The sequence below is a fragment of the Periophthalmus magnuspinnatus genome, chromosome 2 (assembly GCF_009829125.3).
Source record: "Periophthalmus magnuspinnatus isolate fPerMag1 chromosome 2, fPerMag1.2.pri, whole genome shotgun sequence".
Classification (NCBI taxonomy): Eukaryota; Metazoa; Chordata; class Actinopteri; order Gobiiformes; family Gobiidae; genus Periophthalmus; species Periophthalmus magnuspinnatus.
In genome coordinates this window covers 1933820-1953238 of record NC_047127.1, presented here as the reverse complement: position 1 = coordinate 1953238, position 19419 = coordinate 1933820, and the positions used below count along the sequence as shown (strand labels likewise).

At 45.8% G+C, this 19419-nt stretch overlaps 1 protein-coding gene across 1 annotated transcript in view; it reads left to right on the top strand.

The window, feature by feature from the left end:
• The window catches only part of LOC117380414 (collagen alpha-1(XXVIII) chain-like), a 31537-nt gene that overhangs the window by 8684 nt on the left and 3434 nt on the right, over positions 1-19419 (top strand). Inside the window, exons 11-34 of the mRNA XM_055227308.1 lie at positions 467-520; positions 1895-1963; positions 2044-2112; positions 2177-2245; positions 7380-7448; positions 8608-8676; positions 8882-8950; positions 9028-9096; positions 9266-9337; positions 9426-9494; positions 10024-10095; positions 10165-10233; positions 10302-10370; positions 10812-10880; positions 11060-11128; positions 11994-12062; positions 12722-12790; positions 12881-12949; positions 13055-13135; positions 14536-14571; positions 14651-14687; positions 14826-15383; positions 16472-16755; positions 18391-18613. Of these exons, the coding sequence (XP_055083283.1) occupies positions 467-520; positions 1895-1963; positions 2044-2112; positions 2177-2245; positions 7380-7448; positions 8608-8676; positions 8882-8950; positions 9028-9096; positions 9266-9337; positions 9426-9494; positions 10024-10095; positions 10165-10233; positions 10302-10370; positions 10812-10880; positions 11060-11128; positions 11994-12062; positions 12722-12790; positions 12881-12949; positions 13055-13135; positions 14536-14571; positions 14651-14687; positions 14826-15383; positions 16472-16755; positions 18391-18613 (2452 nt within the window). The remainder of the gene's footprint in view (positions 1-466; positions 521-1894; positions 1964-2043; positions 2113-2176; positions 2246-7379; positions 7449-8607; positions 8677-8881; positions 8951-9027; positions 9097-9265; positions 9338-9425; positions 9495-10023; positions 10096-10164; positions 10234-10301; positions 10371-10811; positions 10881-11059; positions 11129-11993; positions 12063-12721; positions 12791-12880; positions 12950-13054; positions 13136-14535; positions 14572-14650; positions 14688-14825; positions 15384-16471; positions 16756-18390; positions 18614-19419) is intronic.

Here is a 19419-nt window from a genome sequence, read left to right as displayed (position 1 = left end):
TCTTTTTAACCTTTAATGGCCCTCCTACTCTCTTTTGTTTCAATAGGAGGGCCATTAAAGGTCGTACAGGACAGATATAAGGCAGTGTCCAGCAGTAATCTGACCAAAAACTGAAGAAGCAGCGAAACGTCTTCACTCCTACATCGATTTGTCCAGTTGACAGATTTAAATTTCATCTTTTGCTACGGATCAAACCCGGACGACTGAAGGATTACGCAGATTTGTCTGTTTTTAACGTTCATATCTTGATTTACAGACAAAATAGCGAAATAGAAACACCAGGATCATGTAGAGCGGGTTAATACGAACGTTTAAAAGCAAAATGACGAGTCTGACAGCAGCAGTTTTTCAATAGAAAGTGAATTGGAGCCAGAGACAGTTAGCACGTCCATTTCTATATACGGTCTATGGTCATTACGTCAATCACTGCTTAATAACTTTAACAACTTTCTCTTATTTGCCGTAGGGTTTGTCTGGCCCACCTGGCGACGCCGGCCCCGAAGGTCCAATGGGTAAAAAAGTAAGTTACCTGTCAGATTATGAAATGATGAATACCTTTGTGGAAGCGCTGATAATACAAAGGGAAAAAGGGGGAAAAAAACTGAACTGAAAACTCGTAACTGTAACTTTTTATGTGAGGGGGGAAAAGAATTCACACCAAAGACCGGCCTCTAACTGTCCACATGAAGTGATCAAAGGCGACCCGCGGTGACAGGGCCCGACGCGTACCTGTCCAAACGGGATCCAGCGCAAAAAAATCCGCCGTTTCCCAGCGCGTTCGGTCTGGTTCAAGTTAAATCCTTTCATGGCCGTATCAAGAGGCACATGTCAGCGGACTCGTCGGGACAAAGGAAATAAAACGAGCGCGCGATGGAAGGAGGGCGGCGGCAAAGTCAAAACTGGCGAATGAAATAAAAGACGTATCGAACTTTTTGCTTCACAACAGTTTGAGCGGAGGTTAAACTCGCCGTCGTTGCTTTGAATAACGACATAATCAGAAACAGGGAAGACAAACATGCAAAGACTGCGTGAGTTATGATCCATCAGCCCTGGAACGCTCGTCCCCCTGTAAGCGGCTCATCTGTTATTACCTTGTCAGCGTATTTGTCTCATTCTGTTTTTTATGCCCCTCTCACACGTTATAGCCGCTACTTTGGCCCCGTGCCACACTCCCACCGACCTCTGGCACCTTAATTATTTTGCAAGAATGTCGGTGCTGATTGTCTGGCTGTCGTGCTCTATCACCCGAACAGCAGACTCAAGTTTACCTTTAAACATTGTCCCGACTTGCTGGAAAGGGCAGACGTGAAAAAAGAATAGCGGTATGCTATCGCTAACGTCTCCACACCCTCTTCGCGCCTTGAGTGTGCCCTCCTGCTGCACAGCCTGGATGTGATTTACTGCTGCTGGCTCTGCACTGATAAAGGCTGCACTTGAAGAACACCACCTGAATCCCTCTCTCCTCTCTGTGGTTACACGTTCAGAGACTCTGCGTTTCATTTGCTGTAAAACAAGGCGCTCTCGGAAAGGGCAGAAAAGCATGTGATCATTTAGACACTGAGTTTGTTAACCTGCTCTTTATAGATTTTCATTGTTAAATCCGGTTTAGTGCAAATAAATGATGTAACGTTTTGTAATGATTAGACACTTAAGGATCAAAATGTCATGTCCATTAGACTGAAAACCAATTGTGCAAGTCACCGCGAAGCCCACGGATGTTTATGAGGCTCTGAACGCTGCCGTCGGCCTTTACGAGCTCTACACAAACAATACAACAGCATTAGTCACCTCTTTCACTTGTACATTTGCATTTTGCTCCTGTGCCAAACAAAGCGCTGTGTGTGCGGCTGGGCATCTGGTATGTTCTTAATCTGTGTGTTCACTTGTTTTATAGGGGGAGCGGGGACTTCCTGGGCCACCTGGAATTCAGGGTGAGACGGGGATCGGCCTGCAGGGACCTAAGGTGAAGCTGCCGCCTCACTGCGTCGGAAAAGTAAACGAGCGAGTCTCCACGCTCTGTCTCACCTGCTCCTGTGCTTTCAGGGGGACATCGGTTTCCAGGGACAACCAGGGCCCCCGGGCCCGCCGGGGCTGGGAGAGCCCGGATCACCGGTAAATATGACAGACTCATTAAGAGGCACAATTATACATCCACAACATGTGCTTTCTCTATCAGGGACCTCAGGGGCCTCAGGGCGTCCAAGGAGAGAGGGGCCCGACAGGAGAAGGTCTCCCAGGTCCTAAAGTGAGTTATTACTTTCTATTTAATATCCCACTTGTTATATGACTTTTCTTTAGAGGTTTTGACTCTGTGGAAAGTGGAAAAGCCCGAACCCTGTGACCTGTTTTCAAAGACTCAACTTAACAGCTCCAGTGACCTGCCACTGGGCTCCCTGCACACGGGCCCTGCACACAGGGCCTGTACACGGGCCCTGCACATGGGCCGCTGGGCTCCCCGCAGGGCCCCCCTGCACACAGGCCCCTCTGGGCCCCTGCACAATGACACTGTGCACATTTACATGAGCTGATTACACAGCACATATTACTTCCCGTGCAGCTCTGTGCTGTGGCTCATGTCAGACGTGTGTCAGTCTCATTGATCGTCCCGACAGAAGACGAGTGGAGCGTGTACAATAGAACAGGACCAGGAGTGACACGACAGCGGCGCTGGCGACCTCTGTGGCGTCTCAGACAGACACGTCACAAACAAGGTCACGAAGAGACTTCCTCTGCACTCGGTCTGATGTGGGGATTTTAACCCGTCACCGCCAACACCAAACCAAACACCAAAAGCACAAGGCGGAACATGAAATCCATCCTGACACAGTGATGTCACATTTACACCTGGACTTTCACTTTCAAACAGCAGCAGTGTTTTCACATTAGAGCAAAGATCAGACAAAAGTCATAGTTTAATTTGGTTGGATTCTGCACAACCCTTTTATTACAGACACTTGTGCGTTATGATGAACAGAACCTCTTCCGCGCTGCGTCCTGTGATCGACGTCTAATTCTTCAGTTAATAACTTGCTGACTTCACGTTTCCACCTTCGCCGGGCCGACTGCAGCCCCATCCCCTTTCGCCCGTGGCCTGAAGCAGCTCTCTCTCCGTCTGTGTCCGTGCAGATGCCGCCGGTTCCACTGCTGCGTTCTTTCTTATGACAAGCCCCGACACGACCCAGATTCACAGGAGCTCAGCGGCAATATCACCATTTTCCACTTCATTAGCACTCGGGCTCGTGCGCCGAACAGGGAGTCACGGAGACACGATCGCCTTTTTACTTTCAAACGCCGCCGTGTTATAATTGTGCTCTGATCGTAGCTGCAAACAACGTCTTTGTGTTCTGTTCTGTCCTTAAATGACTTTGCAAAACAGGAGCAAATATATTCTCTCCAGTCATATACGCAGCATAGGTAACATTATGCGGCAATTTCCTCATTGTGTTTACTGTCAGCTTGGATTACATCTCTAATCCCTCTCTACGCTCGGGCTTCTTCTCTTTAAAAACGCTCAGCAGCCCCTCCAGCGTGGCCTTAAGACATGTAAAATACTGTGGAATAACTGCGCTCAAAAACCAACGCCGCCGCAGCCTGACCTCCCTCCACGTCTCTTATACAAACTTTGCATCGCCGTCACCTCGGGGGCTTCCTACATTTCGTTCTTACAGACGTTTTTATCGACTCGAGTAACTCTCTTTGTCTATTATGTGTGTGTGTGTGATTTGCGTCTGAAAAAACCCGGCGAATCCTTGTAAACGTTTTATTGAGCAGGAGCCTTCGGGCGTTGACGGGACGCGCTGGAAAGGAAGGGCGGAGGAGGAACGTACAGAGCATACGTTTGATTTTCCAGCTAAAATGTTGTTGTTTAGCCTCACGATAAATCGATTCGGAGGTTCTTGAACGCGCTTCTTAAATCCTACGGCTTCAATTCTGCGCAGATTTCAGTTTTCAAAAAGATGCTGTAACTTTTAACTGAGTCTTTGTGAGGTTTACGCCGCGCTACGATGTCGTTACCCGATGAAAAACAGACCCGGAGTTGTGTTTTGTTTCATTCACACACGTTTGACACTTTATTATCAGTCTGTTTTCATCTCCAAAGCTCAAAATGCTGGGAAATACTTTTACGTTTTACTCTTTAAGTACATTTTTAAACAAGTATTTAAATATTAGATTTTTTCATGTGATATTTTTACACTTTTTCTCTGTTTTTGTCGGTAAAACCCCTCACCACACACTTTATACACTTTTCTCACACAGGCGTTAACATTTTCTCACATTTCTCTCTCGTTTAAACTCTCTCAAAGTTCAAACCTTCGTAGGCGTCTTTGTCGGTGCAGAACGTTTCATCGACATTGTGGGTTTTGTCGGTGGAGAAAACAAATCGCAAACGTACAGCACTTCAGAGTCACACTGAGATCCAACGTTTATGTGAATTTGTCTGAACACATTCTGTACTGGACAGGAGACACGGCACGGAGGAGACTGATGGACAATGGTCTACAGTCCAACAGCCAATCAGGACGCACGACACAATGGTCTACAGTCCAACAGCCAATCAGGACGCACGACACAATGGTCTACAGTCCAACAGCCAATCAGGACGCACGACACAATGGTCTACAGTCCAACAGCCAATCAGGACGCACGACACAATGGTCTACAGTCCAACAGCCAATCAGGACGCATGACACAATGCACGTTCATACGCTGGAAAAAAGCATGAAAAATTGCACCAAAAAAATCCACAAAACAGTGAGACCACGAAAGATGAACCTCGTTGTTGTGACGGACAACTGTACTTTTACTTAAAGGTCCTATATTACACAAAACTGACTCTTGTGAGGTTTAAATCATGTTCTAATGCTGTTTCCTCCTCAAAAACAGACCTGGAGTTGTGTTTTGTTTCATTCACACATGTTTGAGTAACACTTTATTATTAGTCTGTCACATCTTTGTCGTAATGTCTGACACTCTGCTCCCTCTAAGCTGCGCGCGTGCGCACTGGCGCACTGCTGACACGGTGTCCGCGCACAGAAAATCTGCGCTGCGCATGCGCACAAAAAAATCAAACCGGAATTGAAAACAAAATAAACACACAATTCATTCTGCGCTATTTTTCAGTGTGAGTCCGTGAGTGTGACGAGCTGCTCCAGACAATTATGTGATTCACGGATCTGCGCAGTTTATAAACGTCAGGTGTCCTCATGTCCTCATGTCCTCATGTCCTCATGCTACCAGAGTTTAGATGTGGAGTGAAAACTCGCTAATGATGCTAATGATGCTAATGATGCTAATGATGCTAATGATGCTAAGTGTTTATCCCCTTATCGTTCCGACGGCCCGCGCTCTGCCGCACTGTCTTGTAGCAGTTTTGCGTTTTAAACTTGACGAAACGGACAAAACAAATGAAGTACGGACCGAGGACACTGTGGATGTTTGTACAAGTTAAACTAGAGACATCTGGACCTGGAGCGGTTCGTGGAACCGAGTGAAGATCATGATGGACTGAGGAGCAGAGGACCTGATGTGCTGATGGACTGGATGTTCCTGGTCGGTAAACGTGGTTTATTCTGCTATTGACTTAAATGTGGGTCAAATATATCATGTGTAATCATTAGCGTTAGCTAATGCCAATCTGCCACCACCAATCATCACACACACACACACACACACACACACACACACTGTAGCAGAATGAGTGTCTCACTGTACAATCATGTCCAGTGTATTTTTAGTTTTCAGTGTGTGTTTGTTTACATTTTGAAGCGTGTGTGTGTTTGTTCAGTGTTTGCAGTGTGTGGTTTGTAAATATATACTTATTTTTGACTCATACCATAAAGCACTTAATTAAAAGTCTTATAACAGAAATGTAAATGTGGTAATTTGATTCTTTTAATAAACCATTTAACTTGGATGGATGTGATGCAGCATGACCACAGCGCGCACGTCTGATGACCACAGCGCGCACGTCTGATGACCACAGCGCGCACGTCTGATGACCACAGCGCGCACGTCTGATGACCACAGCGCGCACGTCTGATGACCACAGCGCGCACGTCTGATGACCACGGCGTGCACGTCTGATGTCGCTCACACTGGTCCATGTGACGCTCAGGGAGTTTGTGTGTTTGCTCAGATTCGTGAAAAATTAGAGGGAACATTGGTCTGACAGATCAAAGTTTTTTGCAAACAAGGAAATGTGAATGTTGGTTGATGGAGCAGACAGTAGAGAGCTGGGTCGTAGGTTGACGTCTTCAAACCGGTTGGTAGGAAGCTGGGTCGGAGGCTGAGGTGCAGGGTAGTTCCAAGGAGCGAGATCTGTCAAAAAAAACAACAAAAAAAACAAACGCACAAAAACTAGACTGAGCCAAGTAGAACTGTACCACGGAGGATACACGGGTGATCTGGCGGCGTTTGCAGGATCCTCAGTCTCTTCGTAATCCCGAGGTGGAGGCTTGATTGCTGATGGGCAGTAGTGGGTGGGGCCAGAGGGATCTTGGCGATCTCCAAAGCTCAAAACGCTCTGTTCCAACTTGTGATGTCATGAAGTGGTAGTTTCCTCGTTAACCGCTCCTCCTTTTTACCTTTTGTCCAGAGCTGAAATGATCCAAATTATTCTAGAAATGAAGAGTTTAAAAACACAATGGAGCACTTCCTGTATCACCACATGATGACGTCACAAGGTGGAACAGAGCGTTTTCCAGCCTAAATATGCAGTTTTTTTTGTGTTTAACATGTGAAAATGGAACAAAACACAACTCCAGGTCTGTTTGTGACGAGGAAACGGTATTATAACACAGATCAGCGTTGTACGGACCCTTTAAAGTCTTTGTTCTTGGTCCGTTCACACTTTGACGAGCAGCTGTAGATGGAATTTAAACGAGCTGAACTCTGATGGCGGCACCAGTACAGTAGCTGCTTCACAAATGTCTCCGAGAACCAATTTGGAACACATCCCAGAATTCCTTCGGGGTTGTTTCTGTGGTTACAAGCTAAAGCAAAAAAAGATTAGTTTACATTGGTTTTGAGCAAAATGTATTTTTTTTTTCCAGTTTTCCGCCGAGACACAAACACATTTATTGAACCTCAAATAAAATATGTAAATAGAGTTTGCGCTGATGTGTTCTGTTAAAACACCAACGCAATAACGCAACCGTCTACAGTATATTAGCTATTTCCTGATAAACAACGAGGCTCTGGTCTGGCCTTTTCACTTTTTAAAAACACGTCCGAACAAGAAAAGCAGCGGAACGCAAACTCAATATTCAATTATCAACAAACAAAAACAGGAGGTGTTTTTATAATGTTAAGTTTTTATTATTTCGTTGTTTTTGTTTTGCGCTTACGGAGAATTAAATGAACGCGTTGTGTCGTTACAGGGAGAGCGAGGCATCGAGGGACCGCGGGGGACCAGGGGAGCGCCGGGGCCCGGGATCAAAGGTGACAAGGTAAAGTCGTAAATAAAAAAGGTTTTCAAATGTTTTCTCTCCAAGTTTGACGAACAGAACAGAGCACGAGAGAATTACGATTGTGAGTATCATAGCAACCAAAGAGCCAATCAGGAGCGAGGATGATGAAGCTAACGCCTCTTCCTGCCCACAACGCTGGTTTCGCTGTCAATCAAACCTGTTGCTAGCGCTAGCGGGAAACGAGACGCCTGATTCGTCTGTTATTAATGTTCATATCTTGATTTACAGACACAAACGTGAAATAAAAACCCCAGGATCATGTAGAGGGTTAATACGAACATTTAAGACCAAAATGACGAGTCTGACAGCAGCAGAGACAGAGAGAGAGGGGACAGTTTTCAATAGAAAGTGAATTGGAGCCAGAGTCGATGGAGCTGGAAGTGCAGCACGTGATCACTTCCTGTTTAGAACACGGTGGCTAGCGGCTTAGCTATGTTCATGTATGTCTGTGTAATCCCTCAGTCGTCCAGGTCTGATGTCATTCCTCCTCTCTCGTCTCCTCTCTTGTCTCTTCTCTTGTCTCCTCTAATGCCTATAATGCCTCCTCTCTTGTCTCCTCTTGTCTCCTCGTGCCTCCTCTTGTTTCCTCTCGTGCCTCCTCTCTTGTCTCCTCTCTTGTCTCCTCTCGTGCCTCCTTTCATGTCTCCTCTCTTGTCTCCTCTCTTGTCTCCTCTCTTGTCTCCTCTCGTGCCTCGTTTCATGTCTCCTCTCTTGTCTCCTCTCGTGCCTCCTCTCTTTTGTCTCCTCTCTTGCCTCCTCTCTTGCCTCCTCTCTTGCCTCCTCTCTTGTCTCCTCTCTTGTCTCCTCTCTTGTCTCCTCTCTTGTCTCCTCTCTTGTCTCCTCTCTTGTCTCCTCTCTTGTCTCCTCTCGTGCCTCCTCTTTTGTCTCCTCTCGTGCCTCCTTTCATGTCTCCTCTCTTGTCTCCTCTCATGTCTCCTCTCGTGCCTCCTCTCGTGCCTCCTCTCTTGTCTCCTCTCATGTCTCCTCTTGTGCCTCCTCATCTTTTCCTCTGCTCATTCATATTTCCACTCTCCGCTCTGAACACATTACATATTTAAACGTAAACCGCCGTGCACTCGTGTCGTTCCTTTTATCATCGCTCGACGTTGCTCTAATCTGAATGTCGTTCTCTCTTTAGGGCGATTTTGGACCTCCAGGACTTCCAGGACCCGTTGGCCTCACAGGAGCAGGAATACAGGGCGAAAAGGTATTTAAAGTGAAAGTTTATTATCATTATTATTATTTTAACACTGGTCTGGGTGAGTGCGTTTGAGTTTAAAGGCGTGTCAACATAAAACGCTTCCATTAAGTGGCGTTATTTTAGATATTTGAAACGAGGACACAAACATATTTAACTGAGGAAGTGAGGAACCCATTTGCAGCCCTAGTCTTCATCTTTTCTGTGTGTTTAGGGCGTGGAGGGACCAAGGGGACCACCCGGGACGAGGGGTCTACCGGGAGAGGGCTTACCAGGGCCCAAGGTTCGTCCACGCACTGACCTATAACACTCGTGAGGCATGTTTTTGTGCATTTGTGCTGATGTGAGCGTGTGGTGCAGGGAGATCAAGGACTGCCTGGAGAGACCGGCGCTCCGGGAGAAAGAGGAGCTGGAGAACCGGGGTCTAAGGTGGGTTACATCGCCGTTTAAATGTTCATTAAAGGTCCGATATTACGCAAAAATTGACTCTTGTGAGGTTTAATCCATGTTAGAACGTTGTTAGCTCATGAAAAACACAGCTGGAGTTGTGTTTTGTTTCATTCACACACGTTTGAGTAACACAAACGAGTGATTTCAGGGAGAACCAGGGGCCCCAGGGATCGCAGGAGTACCCGGGCTGCCAGGGGAGGACGGAGCGCCAGGCCAGAAGGTCCCTACACCTATTATGATCTATTACATTTACTACGAGGGTCGTCCACAGTCTTTTCAGACACATTATTAAAGCCGCTGTGTTTCAGGGTGAAGTGGGAGCCCCGGGACTCCGAGGGCTCGAGGGGGCCCCTGGACTCGGGACCCAAGGAGAGAAGGTACGTCATTATGTCACTGTAAAAACTGATGAGAAAAAGATGAAACCCCCCGTGTCTCCTCTCTTCTCTCCTCTAATGTCTCCTCTCTTGTCTCCTCTCTTGTCTCCTCTCTTGTCTCCTCTCTTGTCTCCTCTCTTGTCCTCCCTCATGTCTCCTCTCTCATCTCCTCTCTTCTTTCCTCTCTTGTCTCCTCTCTTGTCTCCTCTCTTGCCTCCTCTCATGCCTCCTTTAATCTTTCCTCTCTTGTCCTCCCTCATGTCTCCTCTCTCGTCTCCTCTCTTTTCTCCTCTCTTCTCTCCTCTCGTCTCCTCTCTTGTCTCCTCTCTTATCTCCTCTCTCGTCTCCTCTCTTGTCTCCTCTCTCGTCTCCTCTCTTCTTTCCGCTGTCGTCTCTTCTCTCGTCTCCTCTCTTGCCTCCTTTAATGCCTCCTCTCTTGTCCTCCCTCATGTTTCCTTTCTCGTCTCCTCTCATACCTCCTTTAATGCCTCCTCTCTTGTCCTCCCTCATGTCTCCTCTCGTCTCCTCTCAGGGAGACCAAGGCCAAAGAGGAATCAGAGGTTTGACTGGTCCTCCTGGTATTGCTGGACCTTCAGGACCAAAGGTGAGGTCGATTGAAGCTTTGTTAAATAAATAAATAAAATAAAATAACTGTACTATGGATGTTGTTCAGGGGGAGCCCGGGTCACAGGGGAGACTGGGTTTACCTGGACCACCTGGACGCTTCGTTGTTGGACCAAAGGTAATACTTAAAACCATGTACGTTGTTAATAAAAGTGTTTTTAAGCTAACACCATGTTTCACTGTCAGGGCGATCCAGGTCCCAGTGGTCCTCCTGGTCCTATTGGAGAGACGGGCTATGGACTCCCTGGGCCAAAGGTAAAAGTCTTTTGTTTAAAATCTCTTCTCTTTTGTGACAATTGGAACGTTTTTAAATGATGCAGAAACGAGAAAAGAAAGAAATAATCATGTTGTTATTTCACATTTTAATCAAAGACACAGCATCTGGCAGCACTTTGTGATTCTAGGATCCATCAGACACAGTTTCCTCATCGTTCAGTAAAAATACAAAAGTAATTACTAAAACGTGAGTCTGTTTAGTCAGGATCGTCTCCACGTGACGTCAGTGTCCTGGACGTGCTGAGCTCTGGTGAAAAGGCCACAGTCTGAACTCGTGGTTGTTACATTTGGGTTTGATGTAGACTCCAGCGCGGAGCATGTGCCTCCTTTTACTCCACATTCCTCTCGGTCGTGTGGAGCTCTGTGTAAATCAGGCCTGTGCCGTTGGTGAAATGGAGATTTACTGTGTGTTCTTCAAAGGGGGACCGTGGAGATGCAGGATCAGGGGGTCCACCTGGTCCTAAAGGAGACGGATACCCCGGCCCCGTGGTAAGGTTCACTCTGACACCACTGACCCTGATCGTGTGTGTGAGCTACGACTTTCACTTACACTGCACGACTACAGCCTCAGTTTAACGGTCAAAGTCATTCACAGCAGACATGAGATGCTTTTTTTATACGTGTGTTCATGTTATAGATTGAAAATGACTGTTCCCTGTTTGTTTTAGGGGCCTCCTGGTCTCCCTGGACTTCCTGGAGAACCCGGGCAAGAGGGCGTTGGTGTCCCTGGACCAAAGGTAACGTGAAGAGTGATCTAAGAGCATAAAGTACACAAAACACAGGACAGGACACACAACAAAACACAAGGACACACAACAAAACACAAGGACACACAACAAAACACAAGGACAGGACACACAACAACACAGAGGACACACAACAACACACAGGACACATGCTGAAACAATCGAGAGCCGCAGAGAACAACAATGTAAATTCCTTGAACCCACTTGAAACTGTAGTGAGAACCACAAACACCACAACACCCCGTCTGCTGCATAGTGACTGTGATGACACGAGCGCACACACGAGGGCACACGAGCACACACAGACACGAGCACACACAAACACAAGAGCACACACGAACACACACACATGAGCACACACAAACACGCACGAGCACACAAACACGCACGAACACACACAAGCGCACACGAGCACACACGAACAGACACGAGCGCACAAGAGCACACACAAACACAAGAGCACACACAAACACAAGAGCACACACAAACACACACGAGCACACACAAACACGCACGAGCACACACGAGCACACACAAACACGCACGAGCACACACGCGCGCACACGAACACACACAAACACAAGAGAACACACGAGCGCACACGAACAAACACAAGAACACATACGAGCACACACATGATGATGATTTTCAGACTCTGATGTTCCACACACTGTGGATGGGGCTGATATTTGTGTTTTGTTGGAGTTTGGTTTGGAGATAAGTGAGAATAATCTTTACTGTGGTCATTTTTTTCAAGGAAAACTAATTAAAGGAAACAGGGCTCGGCGCAGAGGTTCATTTGGGTGATGGATTGTGAGTTTCTGTGTGTAAATATTCATGTATCGTGTCTTTTCAGGGGGATATTGGCTTCCGTGGACCGCCTGGTTTACCCGGACCTCCCGGCGAAGGCCTCCAAGGACCTCCAGTACGTACGAACATTTTCCTCTTCAGACAAACGATGTGCGGCTAAACCCTGAGCACTCCTCCATCTCCTTCACATTTGTATTCTGCCTCCGCTCGCACATGACAAGGACAACATAATAATGTGTTTACTAATGCCCAAAGCCTTCTGTAATTGTATTTGACACGGAGCCAGATGGGCCAGATTGAGTCGTGTCCTCAGAAGAGTTAGCTCCCGTCATAAAGCGGTAAATTAAAAAGGCTGTGCTGTGTCTCTGGAGTGACGCGCCGCGCTGCAGGGTCTCGTTCGGAGCAGACGTACTTTTGTTCAGGCTGTTCGTGATGATCCATCTCGCTCTGAGTGTGAACCTCTACAGCGTGGAGGCCCCGCGCCCATCTGGCCCCCCCGTCACGCCCTGCTCCCGCGGGTCTCCGGTGGTGCCTCTGCAGGTCTGAGCGCTTCAGGCACAAGGCACCGTTTAATTAGCCACTCCGCAGACTTGTCAAATACAAAGGGATTTCACTTTCACACTGGATCCATGTGGGACAGTGCGCTCCACGGTGCAGGGGTGACTCAGAGCCTTAAAAATGTCCACGTTCTCTCAACATCGTGCGCCAAATATGAAAGAAACGGCTCTGCTCAGTTAAGACGCGGTCAAATGTGTCGATGCAAATCTGTTTTAGGGTAACACGGGCCGACCGGGACCGTCTGGACCAGTGGGACCTCCAGGACAAGGAGTTCAAGGGCCAAAGGTACAGTTTAACATACACACACACACACACACACATAATCTCTTAACGTGACCTCTGACCCTGAACGTGACCTTCTATTTCTCTGTTCAGGGCGAGCAGGGGTCACAGGGCGTCACGGGACCAAGAGGACTTCCTGGAGAGGGTTTCCCAGGAGCTAAAGTGCGTCCCCTGACTTCTTTGTGTGTGACGATGTGTGTGTGTTTAAACTAATGCTTGTGTGTGTGTGTTTGTGTGTGTTCGTGTGTGTTTGTGTGTGTGCGTTAGGGCGACAGAGGAGCAGTGGGCGAGAGAGGACAGAAGGGATTCAAAGGAGATTTGGGAGACCCCGGGACTCCAGGACTGCCCGTAAGAAAACCCTCGTGCAGTCGTGTGTAGTTCTGCTGTGGCTAAACCGGAGGTGTCCAAACGACGAGTGAAAAAGAGAAAGAAAGAGACACAGCGAGAAAGATAGAGAGAAGAAAGAGAGAGCGAAAGAGAGAAAGAGAAAGCAAGAAGAAAGATAAAGAACAACAAAGAGAGCACAATAGAAACAGAAAGAGAGAGAACGACAGAGATACAGAGAGAGAGAGAACGACAGAGATACAGAGAGAGAACAAGAAAGAGATAAAGAGAGAGAGCAAAGAGAGAAATAGAAAGAGAGCGAAGGGAGAGAGAGTAAAATGAGAGGAAGAAAGAAAGAAAGAGAAACAGTGAGAGAAAGATAAAGAAAGAGACGAACAGAGAGAGAGAAAAAGTCAAAAATTCTGTCAACTGGACAAAAAGTTTCGCCCGTACTTTGAATCTTATTAACATAAAAAAAAGTTTGGTTCATAGTTTTTCTAAAAGGCAGAAATAAATACTATGAGTGTAATGAATAATACAGCAAATAAAGATATACATTGTAAAAATAAACGTAATAAATATGCAAATACAGAATACAGGTCATGTTCTAAAAATAATCTGAAAACAGACGAAGTATCAACTTTATTTTTTGTAATTATTCTCTGTTTTTGTCTGTAAAACCCCCTCACCACACACTTTATACACTTTTCTCACACAGGCGTTAACATTTTCTCACATTTCTCTCTCGTTTAAACTCTCTCAAAGTTCAAACCTTCATACACTGTAGAAAAGAACGTAAAATTGCACAAAAAAATCTGCGAAACAGCGAAAGGAGAACCTCGATACACTGAGGGAACACAGGAAATATATTAGATACAAAGCAATAATGGACTAAAATGAAAATAGACCATGGAACTTTCTTAAAGTTAAAAATTCCGAGTGTTTGTGAACGCACCACGGACGGCAGCAGAGTCTGGGGCGTGAATGCATCGTCGGCGCAAGTTACGCGACAGTAAAAGACAAAAGAAACAGGACTAATTAATGCCGGACTGATGGGAAATGAACTACAAATAATAATAATAATAATAATAATAATAAAAATATCGACTTGCGTTCTCAAAGGTGCGTGAACAATCGAAGACGAAACGAAAGAGAATGTCCGAAGTCCGGCCCAAATACGAACGCTGACAACTGTACGGCCAAAAAAGCTAGCGACTGATGGATCCTGATTGGTTGAGGAGTAAAAAAGGTGATCACTGATTGGTTAAGATGGTTGCCGGGCTCGAATTTCCAAATAATGATGAAAAAAAAAGCGAAAAACCTAATGATTAAACTGCGAAACCTCATCAAAAGATTAAAAACAACACAAAAAATATGAGTAAAATCACACTTTTGTTAACAAACGTGTCATTTTAATGTTCTAGGGGCGTTCGGGGGTCAAAGGTGAAGCCGGCCTCACTGTGAGTAATCTCTTTTGAAGCACTTTATACTCTTAAAATGGTTTGTTGGCGTGACTGTGCGGTGGTTTGTCGATTACAGAGAGAGGACATCATTCGGATGATCAAGGAGATCTGTGGTAACGTACCTTCTGTTTCGTTTTCGTGTATTGATTTAACTTTTCCTGCTGCGTTATCAGAGAATATATAATCACGTAGCAAAAGCAAATCCGAAACCTCCGTCCGCTTCCTCATGTGTCCGCGTGATGTAATTCCAGGCTGCGGGATCAAATGTAAGGAGAGGCCGATGGAGCTGGTGTTCGTCATCGACAGCTCCGAGAGTGTGGGACCGGAGAACTTCGAGATCATCAAGGACTTCGTCAACGCCCTGGTGGACCGGGTCACCGTGGGACGCAACGCCACGCGGATCGGCCTGGTCCTGTACAGCTTGGAGGTCAAACTCGTCTTCAACCTCGCGCGCTACGTGACCAAACAGGACATCAAACAGGCCATCCGGAACATCCCGTACATGGGAGAGGGGACGTACACCGGGACCGCCATCAGAAAAGCCACGCAGGACGCCTTCTACAGCTCGCGCACCGGGGTCAGCAAAGTCGCCATCGTGATCACAGACGGGCAGACGGACAAGAGGGAGCCGGTGAAGCTGGACATCGCCGTGAGGGAAGCGCACGCCGCCAATATCGAGATGTTCGCGCTGGGGATCGTGAACACGTCCGATCCGACGCAGGGGGAGTTTTTGAGAGAGTTGAACCTCATCGCGTCGGACCCAGACAGCGAGCACATGTTTCTGATAGATGATTTCAACACTCTGCCAGGTAAATGTCATGTTCATATGTATAAAACCACAACGGCTGTATTATTTTTAGCTTTTTGTAGGACCGGTGCTGCGCAGGTGTGAGATACGGGGGCCTACGAGGTCATTTTGCACGTCGAAAACACAAGGAAGCTGCAAAAATCTTATAAAAGAAACAGTTACTAACACATTTTACCCTTTGTCCAATCATTAGTTACTCCGAATTCTACTTCTTATACACAGTGGTCCCTCGTTAATCGCAGGAGTTACGTTCTAAAAGAAGTATCAGCTTGATTTTTTACGATTATTCGATATGTTTTGCAGCTGTAAAACGCCTCACCACACACTTTACACACTTTTCTCACACAGGAGCGATAAAAGGCGGCGTTTCGTGCGGGTTTTAACCGATAAATCTTCCGTCTGAAACAAGCCGCGCCGACGTTTTAATCTCGATTCGGCTTCAATCTCTGTCGACTTCACGGGGCTCGAGAGATGTACGTTTTTGGCGCATTTAAAACTCATTAAATATATTTGATTCCAGCTATTGTACAGTGGTTCCTCGTTTATCGCGGGGGTCACGTTCTAAAAATAACCCGCAAAAGGTGAAATCCGTGAAGTATCGGCTTTATTTTTTACAATTATTTATGTTTTTGTCTGTAAAACCCCTCACCACACACTTTATACACTTTTCTCACACAGGCGTTAACATTTTCTCACATTTCTCTCTTGTTTAAACTCTCTCAAAGTTCAAACCTTCGTAGGCGTCTTTGTCGGTGCAGAGCGTTTCATCGACATTGTGGGTTTTGTCGGGGAGAAAACAAATTGCAAACGTACAGCACTTCAGAGTCACACTGAGATCCAACGTTTATGTAAAAAAAAAAAGCACGAAAATTGTCTTGATATAAAACGCTTTGAGAGACTTGAAAAGATGGAAAGTCCTTGAAACTCTACTTTTTACAAATCCAGGCTCATTCTTATATTTTTCGCATTAACGTAATCTAAGAGTGTGTAAAAAAAACAACTTTCTATGAGCGTCTAAATGTGTCGAAATCCTGAATTCCCTGTGCTTTTGTCACGTCTCTCCGACTCCGCCGCGTCTCGCCGTCTCAGCTCTGGAATCCAAGCTGGTTAGCCAGTTCTGCGAGGACGAGAACGGGGCCCTGATTTACAACAAGATAACAAACGGCTACAACGGGTACAATGGCCACGGAAGCAACGGCTACAACGGCCACGGCGCCAACGGCAACAGGAACGTCGTCAACGGAAACTATGCCATCGGCGGCTACGGCTACAGGCCTCATCCCGACGGCGGACCTCAGACCGGCGCCCGCACGCACACCCAGGGAGGGGGCGGGTCCGTGGTCACCCAGACGGACGGCAAAGGCTCCAGCTCCGTAAATACTCGTCTCATTTATCTCTCCAACGGTGAAGTATTTAAAGGCCCATGATGCACTGCTCTCTGATCTACGTTCTAACGCCGTTTCCTCGTCACAAACAGACCTGGAGTTGTGTTTTTGTTTCATTCGCACACGTTTAACGCACAAAAAAAACTGCAGATTTAGGCTGAGTTCTTCTCTCAAAACACAGAAAACGCTCCGTCCCACCTTGTGATGTCATCAAGTGCTAATACAGGAAGTGCTCCGCTGTGTTTTTAAACTCCAGAAAACCTAGAACACTAGAATCATTTGGATCATTTCAGCTCCTGGAATTGCGAATCTCTGCTAAACTGAAAGTAAAAATAAAAAGTAAAAGGAGCGGTTAACTGGAAAACTACCACTTGATGACATCACAAGGTGGAACGGAGCGTTTTGAGCTTCAGACTAATAATAAAGTATGACTCAAACATGTGTGAATGAAACAAAACACAACTCCAGGTCTGTTTTTGAGGAAGAAACAACATTTGTCTAGTTTTAGTACTTTTACTTTTTTTAGTCTATTTTTTTTTTTTTACTTTCTGAACTCAAACTTTCTGAACTGAAGACTCTAAAATGTTAATTTACACTTAACATGGAGCTTTACCATTCACAAATATAGATTAAAGCTCCTATATTACACAAAAGCTCCTCTTGTGAGCTCTAAACCATTTTATAACGTTGTGTAAAGTTGTGTTTTGTTTCATTCGCACGTATTTCACTTTATTATCAGTCTCTAAACACGATGTTCCACCTTGTGATGTCATCGTGTGGTGATACAGGAAGTGCTCCACTGTGTTTTTAAACTCCACACACCTTCATTTCTAGAATCATTTGCCCTGGAATTGTGAATCTACTGAACTAAACTTGAAAACTACCACTTGATGACATCACAAGGTGGAACAGAGCGTTTTGAGTTTTGGCGACAGACTGATAGTAAAGTGAAATACGTGTGAGTGAAACAAAACACAACTTTATACAACGTTATAACACGGTTTAAAGCTCACAAGAGGAGCTTTTGTGTAATATATGATCTTTAATCTATATTCGTAAGTGCAATTTAACATTTTAGAGTTTTCGAATGATATTAAAAATTGTAATAAATTAAACAAAACTGACTCTTGTGAGGTTTAATCCATGTTCTGATGCGGTTTCCTCCTCAAAAACAGACCTGGAGTTGTGTTTTGTTTCATTCACACATGTTTGAGTCACACTTTATTATTAGTCTGAAGCTCAAAACGCTCCGTTCCACCTCGTGATGTCATCAAGTGGTCGTTTTCAAGTTTTAACAGCTCCTTTTACCTTTAGTTCAGTAGAGTTTGGCAATTCCAGAAGCTGAAATCATCCAAATGATTCTAGAAATGAAGGTGTGTGGAGTTTAAAAACACAGCGGCGCACTTCCTGTATCACCACTTGATGACATCACAAGGTGGAACAGAGCGTTTTCAGGGTTGTCTTTTCACAAAACGCAACTCCAGGTCTGTTTGTGACGAGGAAAAAACCTTAGAACAGATCAGAAAACAATGAACTTATGAAAGTATAAATATTTCCTCTTTCGATCATATTTTTTTTCATCTTTAGACAGAATAAAACGCATTTGTTCTGGTTTGTTTTCAGGTTGTTTACACCGACACTTCGAGGTGGGGCTCCGAGCGCGGCGACACGTTCAACCGCCACGACTCTACAAACAGAGGCACATCGTCATCATCATCATCATCATCATCATCATCTTCCACTTTTTCTTCCTCCTCATCCTCCTCGTCCAATCCAAACGTGACAACATCGACTTCATCCGTTTCGGTCCCGATCGCGCCTCCTCCAAGGCCGGCTCTTCCTAAAGGTACCTCCTCACGTTTAAAACTCCGCGCAGGCGTCAGCTCGAATTAATTACGAGGGTGAAAACATCAGCAAATGTGTTTCCCCCGCTCGGTTTGTGAATAATTATAAACAAACGCGATCAACAATGGGAGTAAAATTAGAATTGAAGGACAGACGCGGTAATGGAGTCAGACTTCAGAGGCGGACACAACAAGGCGAGACGACGCGCCGCTAGAATCCGTTACCTGTGATCACTTTGGACGTTTATTATTGTTATTATTACGCGGAATATACAACGGGACGGGAGGCGTTTAAAAATATTCAGATACAAATGTACTGTCAGAACGGTCCCTGCTGCGCGGTTCAAAGTTTTTTCTTATTTATTTAAAGCTCTTTTTATTAGTTTTGCGATAGAAAAAGTATTAAAAAAAAACATCGCCCGGGAAGTGAGCTCAGTCGAATGAAGCGCATCGAGGCTAGCAGGTATAGCGGCTAATCTGGAGCTGCGTTTCATATTTGGAGTGACGACCGCGTGTATCCTAGCAACCAAACAGCCAATCAGGATGAAGTAGAGCGGGTTAATACGGACGTTTAAAACCAAAATGGCGAGTCTGACAGCAGCAGTTACAGAGAGGATGGACACGGTTTTTCAATAGAAAGTGAATTGGAGTCAGATGATTAGAACGCGGCGGCTAGCAGGTTAGCTACGTCCATTTATAGTTTATTTATAGTCTGTGCCTGGGGTTCAGAGCGCACACTTCTCCAATATGTGCATCTGTTCGCCGGTGAATCTCCCTGTTTTCAATTGGGCGTGATTGACAGGTGGAT